At 39.3% G+C, this 20476-nt stretch overlaps 1 protein-coding gene across 1 annotated transcript; it reads left to right on the top strand.

Moving 5' to 3' along the window:
- Positions 1–7091: 7091 nt before the first annotated feature.
- On the top strand, positions 7092–19293 carry SKA1 (spindle and kinetochore associated complex subunit 1). The gene is made up of 6 exons (XM_063077545.1): positions 7092–7179; positions 8358–8482; positions 10250–10347; positions 11789–11926; positions 18091–18260; positions 19145–19293. Exons 1-6 carry the CDS (start codon positions 7092–7094, stop codon positions 19291–19293), a joined length of 768 nt encoding a protein of 255 aa, XP_062933615.1.
- The last annotated feature ends 1183 nt before the right edge of the window (positions 19294–20476 follow it).

Here is a 20476-nt window from a genome sequence, read left to right on the forward strand (position 1 = left end):
GGAGACTGATTGGGAATGCAGAATTGCATGGGGTGCAGTTTGATGAAAAACTCAGGCCCAGATCAGAGTTTCTACACAACCCAGGTGCTCTGAGTATCTGGAGAGCTGGAAATACCTATAAGGTCAACCATTAAACCCTGAACTGCACAAAAAGCTTTCCCTAGGGAAACAGCAGCAAAGCAGCAATTTAGCTCAACCACACAGCTCAAGTACTGATTCCCACAGAAAGTTCCCCCAAGTTAGAAGTAAGCAAAGGACAAAAAATTAGTTCTGGCTCAGGCACACCACCAATGCCTTGGGGCCCAGCAGGGGACATGAGGCTTGGAGCCAGGGACAGGACTACCATCCACAACCATTCACACTGCCAGCACCTTGGGGCCCCACCCAGGAACCCAAGGATTGGTGCTGGGGACCGGACCCCACTCTCACATCCAGGCACACCACCAATGCCTCGGGCCTGCCCAGGTGCCCCGCGGTTAGCAGCCGGGGATCAGACCCCCTTCCCACAACCAGGCACACCATGATAGTGCCTCAGGGCCCTGCCCAGACACCTCTCCCACAACCACGCACCCCATGCCAGTGACTTGAGGCCTGCCTGGGGACCTGGGGCATGGAGAAGGGGACTGGATCCCCCTCCCAAAACCAGGCACACTGTGCCAGCACCTCGAGACCCACTCAGGGATCCGGGGTATGGAGCCGGGGATCAGACACTCTCCACAACCAGGCACACCACCAGCACCAAAGAGCATGCCAAAAACGTCTCCATGTGGGTGGCCTACCACAACCACCACGATAACCATGGCTGCTGCAAAGGCAGCTAGATGCCTCAATTACCACACAGACGGTCCTCCAGCCACTGGAGTACATTGACACAAGGAGAGTCACCAACAGAGATAAAGAAAGGAGGAGGATGTCTCTCTCCACAGAGCCCATTCCAGAGTGATGGAAGAGGCATCTGCTCTGTGACAACATTGGGGGACCTGATCATGCCTCTCAGCATTGGACAGATCATTTGGACAGGAAATCAACAGAGTAACCATTATTCTTTCAGAGGGCAAGAAGAAATTTAGGGTGATTAGAGGGGGGAGCGAAAGAGGGATGGGGAGAGATTGGACAAGGGGCATAAAGAAAAATTATGATTTGTAGCAATATATATGCTAGTAATATTGATTTGATCAACATATCTCAATGTTGAACCCCCAAAATATGTATAATCAATTTTGATTTAATAAATAAATTATAAAAGGAAATAAATAAATAAAACAACACTAGCTACCAATAATAAATAAATAAATAAATAAATAAATAAATAAATAAATAAATAAATAAATAAATAAAATCTATTGAGACAATCTGTGGCATAACATATGATCTATCCTGAAAAATCTTCAATGTGCATTTGAGAAGAATGTGTATGCTGTTGTTGGGTAGAGTCTGTTAGATCTAGTTGTTTTATTGTATTGTTTAAGTTCTATATTTTCTTACTTTTCTTCTGTCTGGTTGTTTTATCCATTATTAAGAGTGGGGTATTGAAGTCTTCAACTATTACTGTAGAACTGTCTCTTACTCCCTTCAATTCTGTCAGGTTTTTTTTCGTATATTTTGATGGTCTGTTATTAGGTGTATAAATGTTTATAATTATTATATCTTCTTGCTTTATCAAACTTTTTATTCATATATAATGTTTTCCTTTGTCTTGTCACCTTTTTTGATTTAAAGTCTATTTTGGCTGATGTTACTATAGCTACCCCTACTCTCTTTTGATTACTATTTGCATGGAATATCTTCTCCCATCCTTTCACTTTCAACCTATTTGTGTCTTTGAATCTAAAGTGAGTCTCTTGTAGACACCATATAATTGTATCATGTGTTTATTCTGCTAATCTCTGTCTTTCATTGTATAATTTAATTTACATTTAAAGTAATTACTGATAAAGACTTCTGTCATCTTGTTATTTGTTTTCTATATAAGTTATAGCTCTTTTGTTCTTCATTTCCTGCATTACTATCTTCTTTTGTGTTTAGTTGATTTTTTTGTAGTGAAATGTTTAAATTCCTTTCTCATTTCCTTTTGTGTATATTCTATAGCTATTTTCTTTGTGGTCACCATGGGGATTACATTTGACATCCTAAAAGTATAACAATCAAATTTGAATTTCTACTAGTTTAACTTCAACAGAGTACAAAAACCATTCCTTTACAGCTCTGTCCCCACCCCTTTTGGTTGTTAATATAGCAAAATTACATCCTTATATGTTGCATGTCCCCAAACAAGCTAATAATTCTTTTAAATGCTTTAGTTTCTTAAGTTATGTAGGAAAAAAAATGTGGAGTTGCAAATCAAAGTTGTGATAATACTAGGCTTTAGACTAATAATTGTTTATTTTTAAATGTATTAGTTACTCATACCAGCCAGCCACCAAAAAATAAAAATAAAATAATTTATTAGTCTCTTAAGTCATATTGAAAACAATAAAAGGAGTTATGAACCATTGTTATAACAATACAAGCTTTTATAGTTGCCCACTATTTTCCTCTATAAGACTTTATTTCTTCATATGACTTTGAGTTACTATCCTTTCATTTCACCTTGCAGGACTCCCTTGAGCATTTCTTACAGGGCAGGTCTAGTGATAACAAACTCTACTCTTCTTTATCCAGGAATGTCTCAATTTTTCCTTCATTTTTGAAGAACAGGTTTGCCAGATATAGGATTCTTGGTTTTACATTTTTTTCTTTTTTTCTTTTAGCATGTTGAATATATCAGTCTACTGCCTCTGGCCTCCAAAATTTCTGATGAAAAATATGCTGATATTCTTATTTCAGAATGCTTGTATGTGACAAGTTACTTCCTTCTTGCTGCTTTCAGGATTCTCTCTTTGTCTTTGTCATTTGGAAGTCTGATTACAATGGGGTTTTGTTTGGGTCTCTTATTGCTTTAAACTTGGAGTTTGTTGAGCTTCTTGGGTGATTATATTCATGTCTTTCATCAATTTTGAAAACTTTTCAGCTGCTATTTCTTCAGATATTCTCTCTGCCCCTTTTTCTCTATGTTCTCCTTCTTGGTTTCCCACAGTGTGTAAGTTGGTCTACTTGATGGTATACTACACACATGTTCCTTAGGCTCTGTCCGCGATTCTTCAATCTTTATTTTCCCCATTTCTCAGACTTGATAATTTCCATTGTTCTATCTTCAAGGTCACTGATTGTTTCTTCTTCCTGCTCAGATCCCCTTTTGAATCTGTCTAAATGAATTTTTTATTTTAGTTACTGTACTTTTAAGTTCCTGTAGAGCTAGAGCTAGGGTCTGGAGCTCACAGACCTCTCAAGCCCGTTCACAAACCCTTCACACACTGGTCTATGAGCTGGGTAACCAGCAAAAAGGTCCTTGGAGCCTTGGTTGAAGAAGGAATAGTCTTTATTCAGCACACACAACACTATAAGCTAAGCAGTCCACAGGAGAAACTCAGAACCTCAACTGCTACTGGCAAAGTCCAAAGAAAAACTGAAATAGAGCTGCTGCCAGGAAAGTAAACATGCTCTATTTTTAGACGTGGGCTCTCTGCCACCACCCTGCTTCACAAACTGCAGAACACACAAAAGCTACAAAACTAAAAAGATACATCGGCACACATGTACACTAACTCCAGCCACACACAATATTTACAAAGAATTAAGAAGGTGCTACTCAACCCAGCCATACCTGAGCCGAGGGAGCCTGACTAAATTATTCTATTTTCCCCACAGCTCCAGAATTTCTTTTTGGTTTCTTTTCAGGTTTTCTGTGTCTTTATTGATTTTCCACTGTGTTCATACATTATTTTCTTGACTTTCTCCACATCTTTCTTTAGTTCCTTCAGCATAATTAAGACAGGTATTTTAAAGTCTTTGTCTAATAGATCTCCAATCAGATCTTTTTCAAGGACAGATTCTGTTGATTTTTTTCCTTTGAGTGTACCATCTTTCCTGTTTTTTTTGTATACAATGTAATTGTTTGCTGAAAACTGGCCATTTGAATCTAATGATGTGGAACCCTGGAAATCAGATTCTTCTGATTCTAGGGTTGTTTTTTGCTATTATTTTTGTTCATTGTTTTTGTTTTTGTTTTTTATTGTTGTAGCCTGTCTCTGTGCCAAGAATCAGCCTGAGGTGTAAACTTAAAGTCTTCTCATGTCTTTGGAGCCTGCATCTTTCCCTGGGCATGTGTGGTCACTTTCTGATTTTCCCCATATATGCAGTTGTTTTTGAATGTTCTAGTTTTTAATGTCTGTCTCCCCAAAGGATGGAAAATGGATGCTAGCTCTTTAAATCCCCTGCAAGTCACTTTAGCCTGAGGTGGTGGGGTTTGCAACAATTCAGGGAGGTACAACAACAATGGCAGTTGTCCTTTTTGTCTACATCTCTGTAATCAGAAGCTGCAATCAGTGATCAGAGCCCAGATCCCAGATATTTGGATGACAGGCTCCTTTTTGCCTCCTCTGGCTCCTGCAAGTTGTGTGCAAGCCACTCCAGAATCATATGCACAGCTGCCTGCCATGGGGTTGAAGGTAGGGAATGGGTAGCTGCTACTGTGTTAAGAGTGAAATTGATGGAAATTAACCACAATTTAACATCCAAGCCTTCTCCTGGAAGTCCAGAGCCTTCAATAGACTCCAGAGTTCCAAAATAGTTATATCAAACAGTTTCTGCCAGTGAGGTTGTTGTCTAGGTGGGGAGACAGATTCTGGTGCTTCCTACTGCACCATCTTCCCAGAATTCTAATAAAAGATTTTTAAAAGTAATAAGTGTAAATGGCCAAGGCTTCTATTTTCCTATGTAGAGGAGATAAAATTTTCTTTCACCCTCTTAGGGTCTTTGGCTGGGGCTGACATAAAACAGATTAATAGGAGAAAAGCATACACATTTTAATAATATTTTTACATGTACATGAGAGCCCTCACAAGAAAAATAAAGACCCAAAGGAGCAGTTAGAGCTGAATGCTTAAATACTAAATTGGACAAAGAGTAGGAAATTGTGAAAATGTGACCAGACAAGGGGCTTGGGCTAGGGCTGTTAATCGTGGAGAAGTGACTAGGAAGACAGGCTTAGTTTAACAAGGTTTGTCTGTATGGATATCTCTTGGCCTCAGCTTCCCATCTCTGGTGTTAAAATGTTTCTTTCTTCTTGACATAGTGAGGACATCTTTCACATGGGACTTTCAGTTCATCTCCTGCTTTCAGGAAGAAAAAGGAAGGTCAGGGTGCTCTTCTTTCATCTGCTGTTTTTCAGGTATCTTTAACTCGAAATAATCAATATGCCAGAGTGACATATTTTGGGTGGCATGCTCTGAACTCCTTCACCTACCCAGTATCTATGCTCTCCTTCTCCCTTACAAATAGAACCCCTATAGTTTTGAGGAGGCAATGTAACTGTCCAGATTAAATTTTCTAAAAAATATCTTTTTGAGTCTCCCTTGCAGGTGTGACCACTGACGAGCAGATAAAAGCCACTGGGTGTGGCTTCCAGGAAAGTGCTTTAAAGGTGCTGGCTCAGCTAGTAAGTGAGCCTGTTAGGCTTGCCTCTTCCTATTTTTCTGCTGCCTGGGACAAAGATCTGATGACAGAGACCAGCAACCTTAAGGTCAGAATGCATGCTGCTACCGACAGCAGAGCCCAAAGATGGAAGGCATCTGGTACCTGATGACTGGAGCTACCACTCCGGCCCTGGGATGCTTTTCCCTTTTATTCAACAGGGAAACTTAAACAACTTGCACTTTATTTAAAATTTTTATTTGCTCTTACAGACGCTATAAGCCCCAGGAGGACAGTGTCCCTGTTCTTTCAGCTCAGAAACGTGTGGCTGGTTTTTGCAATTATTTGGAGTGTTGGCATTGGGCTGGTCAGTTAGCTCATTTGGTTAGAACACAGCCTTATAAACACCAAGGTCAGAAGTTCAGATCCCCATATCGGCCAGCCGTCCCCTCCCCACCCAAGAAATCCCAAGGCTTGGGGCGCCATCTCCCCAGTGTCTGATTTCACTGATTTAGGATAGTCCTAGGCGTTGAGTTGTTTTACATGTGCAGCCAATTTCGAGAACCACTGTTTTAGCTCGCCATTTTATCTCTGGTGCCTTCATCCCTGGGTGGGCAGCGGTCCGGACTGGGTGACTGACTGAGGCCCCCGGTGGCCGCCGGGAGTAGGAGGGGCACCCGCCTTGGCAGTCTTTCCCCCGCCCCTCCCCGCCCCGTCCGTCTCGGCCCCGCCCCGCCCCGTCCGTCTCGGCCCCGCCCCGGCCCCGGCCAGCTGTGGTCCCTGGTGACGCGCAAACACGTAGTGGAGAAACCGGCGTCCGGTAGCGCGACGTGCGCCTGCGCAGTGCCTGGGCCGGCGGGCAATTTGAATTTTGCTCTCGGCGTCGCGTCTCGCGATCCCCGGCTTCCGGCAGAGACCGTGGCGTCCGCAGCTCGTGACCCAGCCGAGAGTGGGCCCGATGATCCCAGACCGGCGCGAGGTTGGAGTCGGGTGTTGGGGACCCTGCCCTCGGAGGCAGCCGGAGGCATTGCTTGGCGGGTGGGGAACTCGGATGGGGCTGGACATGCCTCCGCTTGGTTTAGCTGGAATGGGTGTTTTGGACGGACTCTCGGGGTGAATAGTAATCGAATTCTCTTTCCGCCTCCTTACCGACCCCAAACTGTAAAACCCCAACCCCCCACCCAGAGGAAAAATGCTTACCGGGCCCTTTTCTTTGAAATTATAGTGTTTCTTTAAAATGCATGAGCATTTTACGTTTTTAAAGAAAATGCCAATGTTGTCTTTATATGTAAGTAGTGCTTTTGTCCTCCTCAACCCTTAGGGAAATGGCCCGGGTTTATCCCCTGTACGCTGATTTGGGATCCATTGACTGCAGAAGGCTCTAAGACAAGTCAGTTCTGTACTTTGATTAGAAAAGGAATTTGGTATTATTGAAAGAAATTGCTCTTGAGTTTTTGTACTTCCCTTTCAAGGATGTGATTTATTCGATATTTACTATTGCTGGATTTTGAAAGTGAGCAGAAATTTGTTTGGCTTTTCTTTTTTTTTATATATATTCCTTTTCTTCAGCGGCTTAAAAGATGGCCTTCTCAGACCTGGAGCAATTATGCTTTCATGTTAATGAAAAGATTGGCAATATTAAAAAAACTCTGTCATTAAGAAACTGTGGTAAGTAATACAGATTCCACTGACTTTGTATATGCAAAATGCATTTTGATTTTTGTTCCACTTTGAATGGCGTCTTATGTCTGCTTAAATGCATGTATCTTAGAAAGGTAACTTTAGATTTCTTATAGTGATTTTTAAAACATTCCAGTGTTAGTATTTTGAGTATTCTCAAATGTATGACTCTAGAGAGAGGTGCTAGGATTTGGGGCTGGGAGGATTAGAACATGCTGCTTTAAATGTCTTGTGTTTCTCTCTGCCAGGTACTCCAGGGTTATCACCAGACTTTTATACTACTTTCTCCACTTAGGGGTTTTGAATGGTGTGGTTAGTGTGAATATGATTCTCAAACTCAAATGAATCCCAAACCTACATTACAAATTCCCAAAGAAAACTCCCTTCAGCCTCACCCCCACCCTCTCCACAAGCACCCACCTGAGTGCCAGTCCAAAGTGTAATAAACTTATCTGCCTGGCCAGTGATTAGGATTTTTCAGGTTTGGGCTTTCACTGAAGATCCATCCCATAAAGAGGGCTCCTGGACTTATTTGAGATTCTGCTTCCAACATCCTGTGATTTGAAGCCCCAAAGCCTTGGATCTTATCCTCATTAAAATCAAATATACGGGGCTGGCTGGTTAGCTCACTTAGAGTGTGGTGTTGATAACACCAACCAGGGTCAAGGGTTTGGATCCCCATACTGGCCAGCCACCCAAAAAAAAGAAAGTAAAAAAAAAAACAACTAAATATATTCAGTTGCTAAAATGGACAACCTCCTTGCCAGCATTCCTCCAGATTAGGGCTGCTGCAGCATCAGCTCACACATACCGCCTGGTTTGTGGTTCCTTTCATATTGGGACCCTTGGAGACTTACCTTATTGTCATGAAAGCTCTGCTATGCGTGTAGAAGGGTGTTTATTTTATCTACCATTTCTAGGTGTTTTATCGTAGTGGAGGAATTTGCCAGAAACACAAGACTCAGGGGACACTTTGTACTTGCCTGTCCCCTCCTTCTCTTCCATACTACTTAGAAATGAGGTCTTAAGATTATCTACAGAGACAAGGGATGAAAGAATAGTCCTTTTCCCACCCCCAGTGTCTGCTCCAAGTGTCTACTTCATATGGGTACTTGTTATTGCTTTTCTGTGAACCTTGTTTTCTATTTTACCTTTGTTTATAACAGGCCAAGAACCTACCCTGAAGAGTACCTTAAATAAAATAGGCGATGAGATCATTGTAATAAATGAACTTCTAAAAAAACTGGAATTAGAAATACAGTATCAAGAACAAACCAACAGTTCACTCAAGGTAATATTTTTCTAATGAAGAAAAGGCAATAAATGCAAATTTCTTAATCCCCAGGCAATTCTTAAGGATTCTTTAAGTTTATAATGTTCTTAGCTTTATAAATTATTAATGGTACAGAGTGACATTTGTGTTTTATTTTTCTACTATAAAGGAGTTCAGAGCTCCATAGCTACTTCTTTCTTCATGCTGATGGCCAGTGGAATGGAGCTTTATTAAAAAGGAGGGTTTTCTAAATAATTCTTGGTAGTTTTAACTTAAACACACGGTATCCTGGTAGACTGGTGTGTAAAGAACACCTGCCTTGGGTTAGGAGATGTGGATTCTCACCTTGGCACCCCCTTCCACCCTGAGAAAGCCATTTTTACCTCTTGGGATCTCAGGATCCTCATTTGAAAAATAATGAATCATACTGGTCTGTTTCTTAGCTCACTTGTATTTCTGTGTTTTTATATTTTTGTAAAATGTAGTACGAGTATAAAGATTCTCAAGTAAAGGAAAACTTGAGCTTCATTCATATGCACTTTTTGTTCTAAATATGCCTTCTACTTGACTTCAGCTATTAAAAGTGCTTGTGAGCTTCCTGATGGGAAAATACTCAAGTCTGTACCATATTTACTTCATGTTGTTAGAACCATTGAAGGATTCATTGGGATTGCACAAGGTGGCCTCTACAGTCCCATTCAGCCCTATAATCTTTAAGGTCTGTAAAGATTTTTCAATTGCAGGAATGGGCTTGATTATGTCTATCCAACTATATTAATAAAAATGAAATTAGTATCTGTGATGAACATCATTCAGCTCTTCAAAAAAAAAGATGTCATATAAATTCAAAATGGAAACCAATATTGGTATTTCAATTCCAGTTGCCCAAGAACGCACAGGCTTAGGTGCAGGACTAGAAAATGTTCAACTTAGACCTAATGGTTATTTGGAATTTCTGTTCACATTATGACTGGGAATCAGATGACAGGAATCCAAAGGCACAGAATATTTTCCTTATTAAAATTTGAATGAGAGCGGGCTGGCCCATGGCTCACTTGGGAGAGTGTGGTGCTGGTGGCACCAAGGCCAAGGGTTCGGATCCCATATAGGGATGGCCGGTTGGCTCACTTGGGAGAGCGTGGTGCTGACAATACCAAGTCAAGGGTTAGGATCCCCTTACCGGTCATCCTATAAAAAAAAAATTGAGTGTGTTCATAGCCACATGTTCTAATGAAGTTAAATAAAGATCAAAAAAACCAAACAAATCCAGTTATGATCAAGAAAATATTTTCATTAAGCTGGAATGTATGGATGTCAGCAATGGAGGTCATTCCAAGCAGCATCATGTGCTGGCCATCTGAGCATGCATTGTCACTCTGGTGCTGTTACATTAGTAATACTGGGGATCATTTGCTAAGTCAACAAAGCAATTTACTGGAATGAAAAGCATAAATCATTCATATATTTCTTAGTTGCCTCTCAAGGTTAAAGTATTTAGGGAAGACTTAACTTCAACCTTGCCTTGTAATTGTAATGTGATTATAGTGATTGTTATCTGAAAAATATCCAGTAGAGAAAAATATTGTATCACCATCTAGAAACAGCTCTAGAAACCAAAGGGCTTTTTTTTTTTTTATTGCTACATCCAGTGCTTTTTCACTTCATTCTGTATTCTCAACACTCAAAATCACTGTGCTTATGGTCACGGTCCTTCCTGCTTTTTATAATGTGTTAAAACACAAAGGGAGGACAGAGACTTATTTGTGAGCGTTTTTTAAATTTTAGGAACTCTGTGAATCACTTGAAGAAGATTATAAAGATGTGGAACATCTCAAAGAAAATATTCCTTCCCATTTGCCTCAAGTAACAGTAACCCAGAGCTCGTAAGTGTATTTATAATTATTCTTGTTATCTGAATGTATAAACCCGTGAAAATAAATATCTCAGAGCTTTTTGTTCTTTCGTGTACTTGCAGTTTTATCAATGATTATCCAGTTTTTTGTAACTCATACTAGAAACTATTTCTCCAATTGTCACCAGTTTTCTTGTCTTGCTGTCTCTGAGGAAAATGTCACCCCTCTTTCCCAAGAGCAAGTCTCTCTAGGCTCTCCTTTTTCACTCATTTCTTCCCTTTAGAGCGTTTTGTCAACCTCAGCTCCATTGACATTTTAGGCCAGATAATCCTTTGTTGTCAGAATAGGATGTTTAAGAGAATTCTTGATCTCTGTCCACTACATACCAGTAGCATCCCCCTACCTCCACCCAGTTATGACAATGAAAAATGTCTCCAGACATTACCAGATGCCCTCTAGGGGCAAAAATCTCCTTTGACCTTTGAAAACCACTGCCTTAGGGTAAAAATAAGCTTAATGAACTACTCATCTTAAAGATAGCCAAAGGCATTAGCTCTTTTTCCCCTCAAAAACCATCCTACCTCTGTATGTCTGTTCACTGACAGTACTAGTTTGTCGTTTGCCTTTCTCCCAAAGGCCCTAACTTCCATCTTTGTGTGGATTACCTTTGCTTGTTCCTCTGTTAGACCTATGTATCCTGGATCTGGGGTCTTCTTTCTTGGAGTAGTCAAGCCACTGTGGCTTGACTTGCTGCTGGCAATAGAGGTTGGTTCCTTCCCTGGCTGTTAAGCCACCTAAAAGCTACATTTGTGTTTCTAGGCTCCATTTGCTAGTGGGGCAGAAGCTATATGAGGACACTGCAGAGAGTTCGTGGAAAAATGGAATTGAAAGATAATATAAATCTTTCCATGAACTTTTAGGAGACCTCTCATATTAGTAGGCTTCTCACTGACTCTAAAATTTGGACAGACTGAATTCAAGGGTGACCCATGCTCAGTGCTGGCAACGAAAATGAGTTTGCAATAGGCAGAGACTGACATTAGCGATCATCAAGGTCAATTAGAATAAATAAAAGTATAAGATAACTGATGTTTCCAGGTTTAGAACTGGGGAAGTCAGGAAGAGAAGCTGTTTAGGGGTTAAGTTAAACTTTATACATACTGACTTTGAGGAGCCAGTGGGACAACTGATGAAGATGTCTAGCATATGTACTACTTATACTGCATTTGGGGTATGTAAGTAAATCTAGCTATATTACTGAAAATTTGGGACTTAATTTTTCAACATTCCTTTCACTATTTAGATTTTCATGAACAACAGGTAAGGATAGAAATAAAAATGTTGGCTATAAAATCTGTTATAACAGGATGAATCATGTGTTTAATATTGATTATTTTCAGCTGGGAAAACTTTCAAGTATGCTGCTTAATTCTTACAATTACCTGTATGTATGTACATCTCTATTCTGCAGTTTTAAGGCATCAGGTCTTGACCCTGAAAAACCAGTCAAAGTTGAGGAACCTGTACCCACAAAGAAGCCCCCAAAAGAACAAAGAATTATTAAAGAAATGCCTTTTATAACTTGTGATGAGTTCAGTGATGTTCCTGCGTAAGTATATAAGATAAACTTTAATGTTCATCTCCTTAATAATCAACATACTTGATTGTATAAATCATAAAGCTTGATTATATTAATTGTAATATGCTGTGTTCAAATATTGATCTTTTCTAAAATAGTTTTACATTGTACTGTGAAAATGTAGGAGATTTTTTGCTGATTCTTAAAATCATGTTTTTTGTTTAGTTGTAAAACCTCTTTTTACAGAAAGATATAGAAATGGATCAGTTTACTGCTTAGGTCCTCTCCGGGACAGTTTTGTGATGCAGATTTACCAGTTTACATTTTAGAAGTAGCCTCACTTTTGCTGTAATTTTAAGGAAATTGAGTGTGTTGGGTAGATTTGGGAATTAGAATGGAGAATGTATGTGTGTGTGTTTGGTTTCCATTTGTCCTTTGTAGCACACACCTGTTTGATTCAGTGCTATATATGGGCCCTGGGTTACTCAGGAGAGTATGGGAATGTATAAGGCGAGATGCCTCCCCTGAGGGAGGTCTCCTTTGCTTTTTATAGATGGCAATAATGTCTTTAAACTCTCATAATTCTGGGGCTTTGCTTAACTTCTAAGCTTTAAATTATATTACATTTCTTGTTACTTTTTTATTATACATATAATGCATGTTGTTAGGAAGTGACTGTTGTCAGAAAATAAAACTCATTTGTAATTCTTCTATTCAGATAAGATAGGGCGTTTCAGATTTTATTTGATTGCACGTGTATAACGGGGTATTTCTAATTGTTATTATAACAATGTAATTATACTAGAAATACAATCGACTTATTCTTTTATTATGAGCATTTTTCCATCATTAACAATCATTGAAAACTTGGGTTTTCATAGATGTAGAATATTTCATCCTGTGGCTATCCTATAACTTATTTAAGCATTCCCTTATTAAGTATTTGGGAGATTTCATTGTTATAAATAAATGGTACAGTGAAATTTCTTTTAGACAAGTCTATTTAGCAATTCCTTATTTCCTTGGGATACAGTCCTAGAAGGAGAGTCCCTGGAGCAAAGGGCATTATTATTTTACTTCCCAGAGGGTTGTCCAGACCAGTTTCCTGTTCTCATTTTTGGCTTTTTGTTTTTTAGCTAATAGACTCTGTTTGTTAGAACTCTGCTAGTTTTAAGTTAACAGAAAAATTGAGCAGATAGTAGAGTGTTCTCATAGCCCTTCTCTCCTGCATACAGTTACCTCTATTATTAACATCTGGTATTAGTGTGGTACATTTATTAAAATGGCTAAACCAATATTGAAACACTATATTAACTAAAGTCCATAGTTTACATTAGGGTTCATTCTGTGTTGTACATTGTATGGGTTTTGACAAATGCCTAATGTCATGTGTCCATCATTACAGTATCATACAGAAGAGTTTCACTGTCCTGAAAGCGCCCTGTATTCCACCTCTTTATAGCCCCCACTGAACCCCAGAATGTTATAAAGTTGGAATCATACATTCTGTAGCCTTTTCTGACTGGTCTCTTTCACTTAGCAATATGGATTTAATATTCCTCATGTCTTTTTGTGCTTTGGTAGTTCATTTCGTTTCATCACTGAATATTATTCCATTGTTTGTACCACAGTTTGTTTATTCATTCAGCTGTTGAAGGACACCTTGGTTGCTTCCAGTTTGGGCAATTATGAATAAAGCTGCTATAAACATTCATGTGCAGGTTTTGTGTAGACATAAGTTTTGAACTCATTTGGTTAAATACACAGGAGTGCAATTGCTGGATCATATGATAAGAGTATGTTTAGTATTGTAAGAAATTGCCAAAGTGTCTTCCAGAGTAGTTTTACAATTTTGCATTCCCACCAGCAATTAATGAGAGTTTCTGTTGTTCCACATCTTGGTTAGCATTTGGTGTTGTCAATGTTCTGAATTTTGGCCATTCTAATAGGTGTGTAGTGGTATCTCATTGTTTGAATATGAAGTTCCCTAATGACATTTGACATTGAGCACCTTTTCATATACTTATTGTCCATCTTTATATCTTCTTTGGTAAGGTGTCTGTTCAGGTCTTTAGCCTGTTGTGTTTTTTTCTTTCTTTTTTTTTTTTTTTCCATAAAGATGACCAGTAAAGGGATCTTAACCCTTGACTTGGTGTTGTCAGCACCAAGCCAACCAGCCATCCCTAGATGGGATCCGAACCCATGACCTTGGTGTTATCAGCACCACACTCTCTCGAGTGAGCCATGGACTGGCCCCCCGTAGCCTGTTCTTTAAATGGGTTGTTTATTTTCTTATTGTTGAGTTGTAGGAGTTCTTTGCATATCTTTTTTCCTTCTCCTTCTGGTATTCCAATTATGTATATGTTAAATAAATCTTTTGTAATTTGTCTCACAGTTCTTGATTACTTTAGTCTTCAGTCTGATTCTTTCTTTAGTCTAGACTGCTGACTGAACCCATCAAAGCATCAAAGGTATTCTTAATTTCTCTTACAGAGTTTTTGATTTCTAGCATTTCCTTCTGATTCTTTTTTAGAGTTTATATCTCTCTGCTTACTTTGCTCACCTGTTCTTATATTTTATCCTTTTTCCATTAGAGCCCTTAGCATATTAAACATTGTTATCTGAATTAATTTTTTGATACTTTCAAAATCTCTGTCGTTTTTGAGTCTGCTTCTGATGCTTGTTTTGTCTCTTCAGACTGTTTTTTCTTATTCCTTGTAATTTTTTGTTGAAAGGTGGATGTATTTAGTCCATTTCTTTTGTTTATAACAGTACCTGAAACTGAGTAATTTATAAAGAATGAAATTTCTTTTATTTATTTATTTATTATTTTTTTTGGTGGCTGGCCTGTGTGGGGATCTGAACCCTTTATCTTGGTGCAGCACTCTAACCAACTGAGCTAAGTGGCCAGCCACAAGAAGTGAAATTTATTTCTTACAATTTTGGAGGCTGGGAAGTCTATCGTCCAGGAGGTGCATTTAGTGAGGGCCTTCTTCTGGGTGGGAGTTCTGTACAGGGTCCTGTGGCAACACAGAGTATCACACGGCGAGAGAATAACCAGAGAGCTCTCTTATGTGCTCCTTATAAAGCCACCAGTCCACATCCATGATAATTCATTCATGAGGGCACAGTCCTCATAATCCAATCACCTCTCAAAGGCTCTACCTTTCAAATATCATAATTGGATTTCTCACTCCCTTAACACTGTTACAGTGGGGACCAAGTTTCCAGTACATGAACTTTTGGGGGACCCATAGCATTGGACAACATGTATCTGCCAACAGGACCTGAGATAAATAGGCTTTTGGTGTAAGGTTTTATGTTGGTATGTAGGAGCTGGGCTGTGTTTAATGCTTTCTGTGGCTGTAGATTTCAGAGGTTTCAGGTTCCTCTAATTTCCATTTCTTTTGTCTCCTGTTTTTGGGTTTCCCTTGAATCTCCTTTTTAAATAGATTCTGTGTCTTGCAACTTGCTCAGTTTTAGTCCATTGTTACCCTGAATACCTGTCCTACTGGTGGTAAGGTTTGGGGAAGAAGCATTCTATAATCTTATGATTAAATCTCAGACTTTTGGGGGGCCTTTGTTTCTGGACAGTGACCTTCTGATGTGTTTCTTAGCTAGAGAGGGCTCAAGCTGTTTAATTACCCTAACCCTAGGTCAGATAAGGCTCTGGTGAAGTAGTTTCCCTTGAGTGTAGATCTTTGTTTTAGAGAACAGAACTGCTCTAGGTGCATTTCACACTGGTTACTTTTCCCTGACCTACTTCAGAATGATTACTTTTTCCCTCCTCCTCTCCTGCTGAAGCTCAAGATCTTCACCATGAAAACCTGGGGGGAATCCAGGAGGTAAAACTCATGAAAGTGTGTGGGACCCCCTAAACTGGGTCCCCAGGGGTTTTTAACTTTCAAGCTAGTCCAAACTGAGCCTCAGCAATTTGTCAGTTACTGTTTAAATATTCCTACAGTTACTAGTTCCAGTGGCTTCTGCTCCTAGGAAGTGGTGATTCTCTGTATTTGAGTGTCTCTCCAGTTTTGGGGGCAGTGCTTTTGCCCTGTGATCTCAATTCTCTGATAGATCTAAGAATAGTTATTGATTTTTCAGTTTGTTCTTGTTCTGAAGACAGGAGTGACGGCTTCCAAGTTCTTTACAAGTCAGAGCTCTATATTCTATTCCTGTTAAGCAGTATATGAGAATACCCATCTCATCTCACCCTTGCCTCACTACCTCCTGTTTAAAAATTGTTACCTCTAGAGGCTGGTGAGCTTAGTTGATTAGAGCATGGTATAGTAACACCAAGGTCAGGGTCAAGGGTTTGGATCCCTGAACCAGCCAGCCACACCCCCCCCCCAAAAGAAATTGTTACCAATTAGCCACCTGAAAGATATCTGGCTGTTTCATAATTCTGAGACTAGTGATAAGGTTGACATCTCTCTTTAGTTTTTTTGTTTTTGTTTGGTTTTTGTCACTCAACCATTTCCTTTATTGACAGCTTTATTTTCATGAAAATTGTTTGATGATCTGATGTTATTCAGTTTTGGTTTTTGTTGTTATTGTTGTTGCTAATCAGCTCAGCTAAAGGGAATAGCAAATGGCTATGAAGAACAGTGGAGTTGAAGGGTTTTTAGAAAATGCTTCCGTGGAGATCTATAGGAAAGAAATTAGAATGGTCATGGTAGAGTATTCATTCCTCATCTAAGGGGCTATTGGCAGAGATAGGGGATGGGTATTGAGGAAATTAAGGTGATAGTTGAGAGGATTTGAAGGAATTCAGAAGTGCATTTATGAATTGTGGAGAGCTGTGGTGTTGAGTTTGGAAATCATGGTTAGAAAAAACAGGACAGCAAAAATAAATTTAGAAAAGAGATGTATAATGGAAATGTTTTTTGAAAATATGAACATTCTCTTTTAAATAAGTTTCTATATTTTATGAGTGTATTAAGGAAGTTTTTATTAGAAACTGCCACTTTGCATAGAAATGAAGGACAGAGGTTAACATAATGAATTCAGAATTTGTTGATGGGAAAAAATTGAGGCAGATTCTCGAGTATTGTTTTTGGTGTGTCTCAAATAGAGAGCCTCCTCCATGGCTACTGGGAAGATGGGCAAGAGGGAGACCCAGACTGAAAGAGTGGAACTTAGAGTGAAATAGACAGTGCTCTATGGGAGTTTGAGCTGGGGAATAAAAAGGAACATGGCTGCCCACTGTCTCTTCTCTGCCCTGGCAGATCAAATTCAAACTCTCTCATTTCATTGCATCCCAGCCCCATCAGTTTTTCTTGTCAATCGTCATTGCCATCTTTTTTGTTGTGGTCTTCTTTGTCATCCTTCATCTACCCCTCTCCTCCTCCTTTTTTTCATCTTTCTTTCTCAGAACAGATCATAGTTTATGCATAGCACTAGAGTACTATGAGTTGTATAATTTCTTAATATTTAAATTTTTAGTTCCTTTGCTCACAAACATTTAAAAATGTTTACATAAGCATGGCTTGCAGTTAATCAGTCCATTTGAATCAGAATTGGAGAGCAGGGCTGGCCAGTTATCTCAGGTGGTTAGAGCATGGTGCTGATAACAGCAAGGTCTGGGGTTCGTTTCCCATACCGTCCAGCTGCAAAAAGAAAAAAAAGGGGGGGGGAGATTTTGAGAGCTTATTTTAAATTGTAATATTAATTCTCCATAGGTAAATAATAGGGATTAATCCATCCAAACATAATTAAGGAAGATAAGCTCTGATATGTTGCTATCTATAGTTATTTTTTTAGCTGTTGAGATATGTCTGGTTTATTTGGAAGCTGATATAAAATTGTTTTTATAAAGGGTACTATAGCTTTGCTACTGTACAAAATCATCGTACTTAATGTTTTCCTCTTTTCTTTTCTTTTTTTTTGGTGGCTGGCTGATACAGTGATCGAACCCTGGACTTTGAGGTTATCAGAACTACACTCTCACAAACTGGACTAACTGGCCAGCCCTGTGTTTATGTTTTTCAAAGAAAGTAATTTTGTATGATTTTTTAAAAATAGTTAACCATAGGGCCGAGCCCGTGGCGCACTCAGGAGAGTGCGGCGCTGGGAGCACAGCGACGCTCCCACCGCGGGTTCGGATCCTATATAGGAATGGCCGGTGCACTCACTGGCTGAGTACCGGTCACGAAAAAGACAAAAAAAAAATTAGTTAACCATATACTTTTTTGCAGGTACATGAAATCCCGCTTAACCTATTCTCAAATTAATGATGTCATTAAAGAAATCAACAAGGCAATAATTAGTAAATATAAGATCCTACATCAACCAAAAAAGTCTATGAATTCTCTGGCCAGAAATCTCTATCACAGATTTATTGATGAAGAAACGAAGGATACCAAAGGTAAAATGACAGCATACATGTGTGGTCAATAGAGTATAACTAAATCATGAGGAACAAAGCTAATTCTAGAAAATTCTACGTCTAGAGAGTTAATTCCCAACCAGGGGTAATTTTCCAACCAGGAGACATTTTGCCATGTCTGGAGACATTTTTGGGTGGTACAGCTGTGATGGGGGTGCTCCTAGAATCTTGTGTGTAGAGGCCAGGGGTGCAGTGACAATGCCCAGGACAGCACTCACAAAACAAAGTATCTGGCCCCAAATGTCTGTAGTGCTGAGGCCAAGAAACATGGGTTGAGAGTCTATTGTGGAACTATACCCAATGTTTTGAGAATTAGAATAGTAATGATAACAGTTAGTCCTGTTTATATAGCACTTACTTTGTGCCAGATAGTGTACTAAGAGCTTCAGTCCTCACAACATCCTTATAACATAGTTACTGTTATTACCTCCATTTTGCAGAGTTGGCAAAGAAAGCTTAACTTGCTTGCCCAAGGTTATCTAGTAAAGTGATAGAGCTGCTCTGGGTTTCATCTATTAACCACTATAGCATACTTCAAAAACTTCATGGAATGACTTATTATATTTTAATTCTGTTTTTACACGAACTTTTTGAAGTACCCTCATTATTGCCTCTTGAAAAGTGAATTGTTCAAGAGATACCAACAGGTAGCTAGTGAGCTAATAAGCAGGGCTACAATTCTGAAATGAAACAGTAAATATCATGCAACTTCAGTTGATAGAATATTATCTTAGCAAGAATACCAGTTCTTACTTTTATTGGCTAATGACAGTAAAAATGATTCATGCCATTCATATTCACAGCTAAAGACTCATCTTGAAAGTTGGCCTTGTAAAAGTTAGCACTAATATCTTTATTTTCAGGTCATTACTTTATAGTGGAAGCTGACATAAAGGAGTTCACAACTTTGAAAGTTGACAAGAAGTTTCACATGTTACTGAATATTTTACGACACTGCCGGAGGCTATCAGAGGTCCGAGGCGGAGGACTTACCCGTTATGTTATAACCTGAGGCCATTGCAACCTTTTGAAGGGACCAACAGTATAGAGGCTATTCCTATAATTTTCTTATATATAATTTTTTTGTATATGTTATTTAGCTTTTGCATTTCCTGTTCTTGTTTCTTATAAAAATGAAACTTTTTTGGATACTGCATATACATTTTCAAAATTCACTTCTTTTCAGTGAATATTTAACCACCTGCCATATAAGCCTCTGTACTAGGCACATAATGGAACTAAAAAATGCTCATATCTAGTTTTTGTGTTTAGTGGGCAATACTGCAGATCCCACTAAGATGGGTATACACGTGATACTGGAGGAAAAAGGTCAAGAAGATAATGTCAAGGATATCCAGGCCCTTTGGAATTAAAGGTCACTAGTGTCTGAATTCCATCAATGGCATTTCAGTCTATAGGTTAACTTCCTTGAAGTTGGATTTGGAGGTGGTTTATCCATCTCATTGTTATGCTTTCACATATGTCCTCAGGAAGCAGCTTACCTGAAATGCATTTCAGTATAAACCAGTCTGTAAACTTTAATCTGTAATGAAAGTGTAATAAAAGTATATTCAGATGATGTGATATCGTGATATAATAAGAAATTTCCTTGTTCAGAGCTTCTAAAAACCCTGCAAATTTGCTGGGGATAGGAGAGTCTTGTTCTAATGAGGCAATTCTTGATGGGCTCCTGGTTAACTTCAGGATGGGAGCTGCTCACAAAGACTGTGATTAGAAGATTTAACCTTTCAGCTCTGCAACCCCATGCCACCTCCAAGAAGGGGAGAGGGGCTGAGGATTGAGTTAATAATCCATCATGCCTATGTGGTGAAGCCGTAAAAATCCTTAAATTATGGGGTTTGGAGAGCTTCCCATAATTTGGTTGTTGAACCCATCAATGTGGCAGGAGGGTGGCGCACCCCAACTCCAGAGGGACAGAATGCTTGGGACCTTTCCAGACCTTACCCTATGTACCTCTTCATCTGGTTGTTCATTGGTGTCCTTTATCACATCCTTTATAATAAACTGGTAAACATAAGTATTTCCCTGAGTTCTGTGAATTATAGCATATTTTCAATCCTAACCGAAGGGGTTGTAGGAACCCCCAATTTCTATCCAGTTGGACAAGTTTGGGTAACCTGGTGTGGACCAAAATCAAGGCTGGTGAGGCAGAAATAATTTTATAAAGGTTTATT

The sequence above is a fragment of the Cynocephalus volans genome, chromosome 13, assembly GCF_027409185.1.
Source record: "Cynocephalus volans isolate mCynVol1 chromosome 13, mCynVol1.pri, whole genome shotgun sequence".
Lineage (NCBI taxonomy): Eukaryota > Metazoa > Chordata > Mammalia > Dermoptera > Cynocephalidae > Cynocephalus > Cynocephalus volans.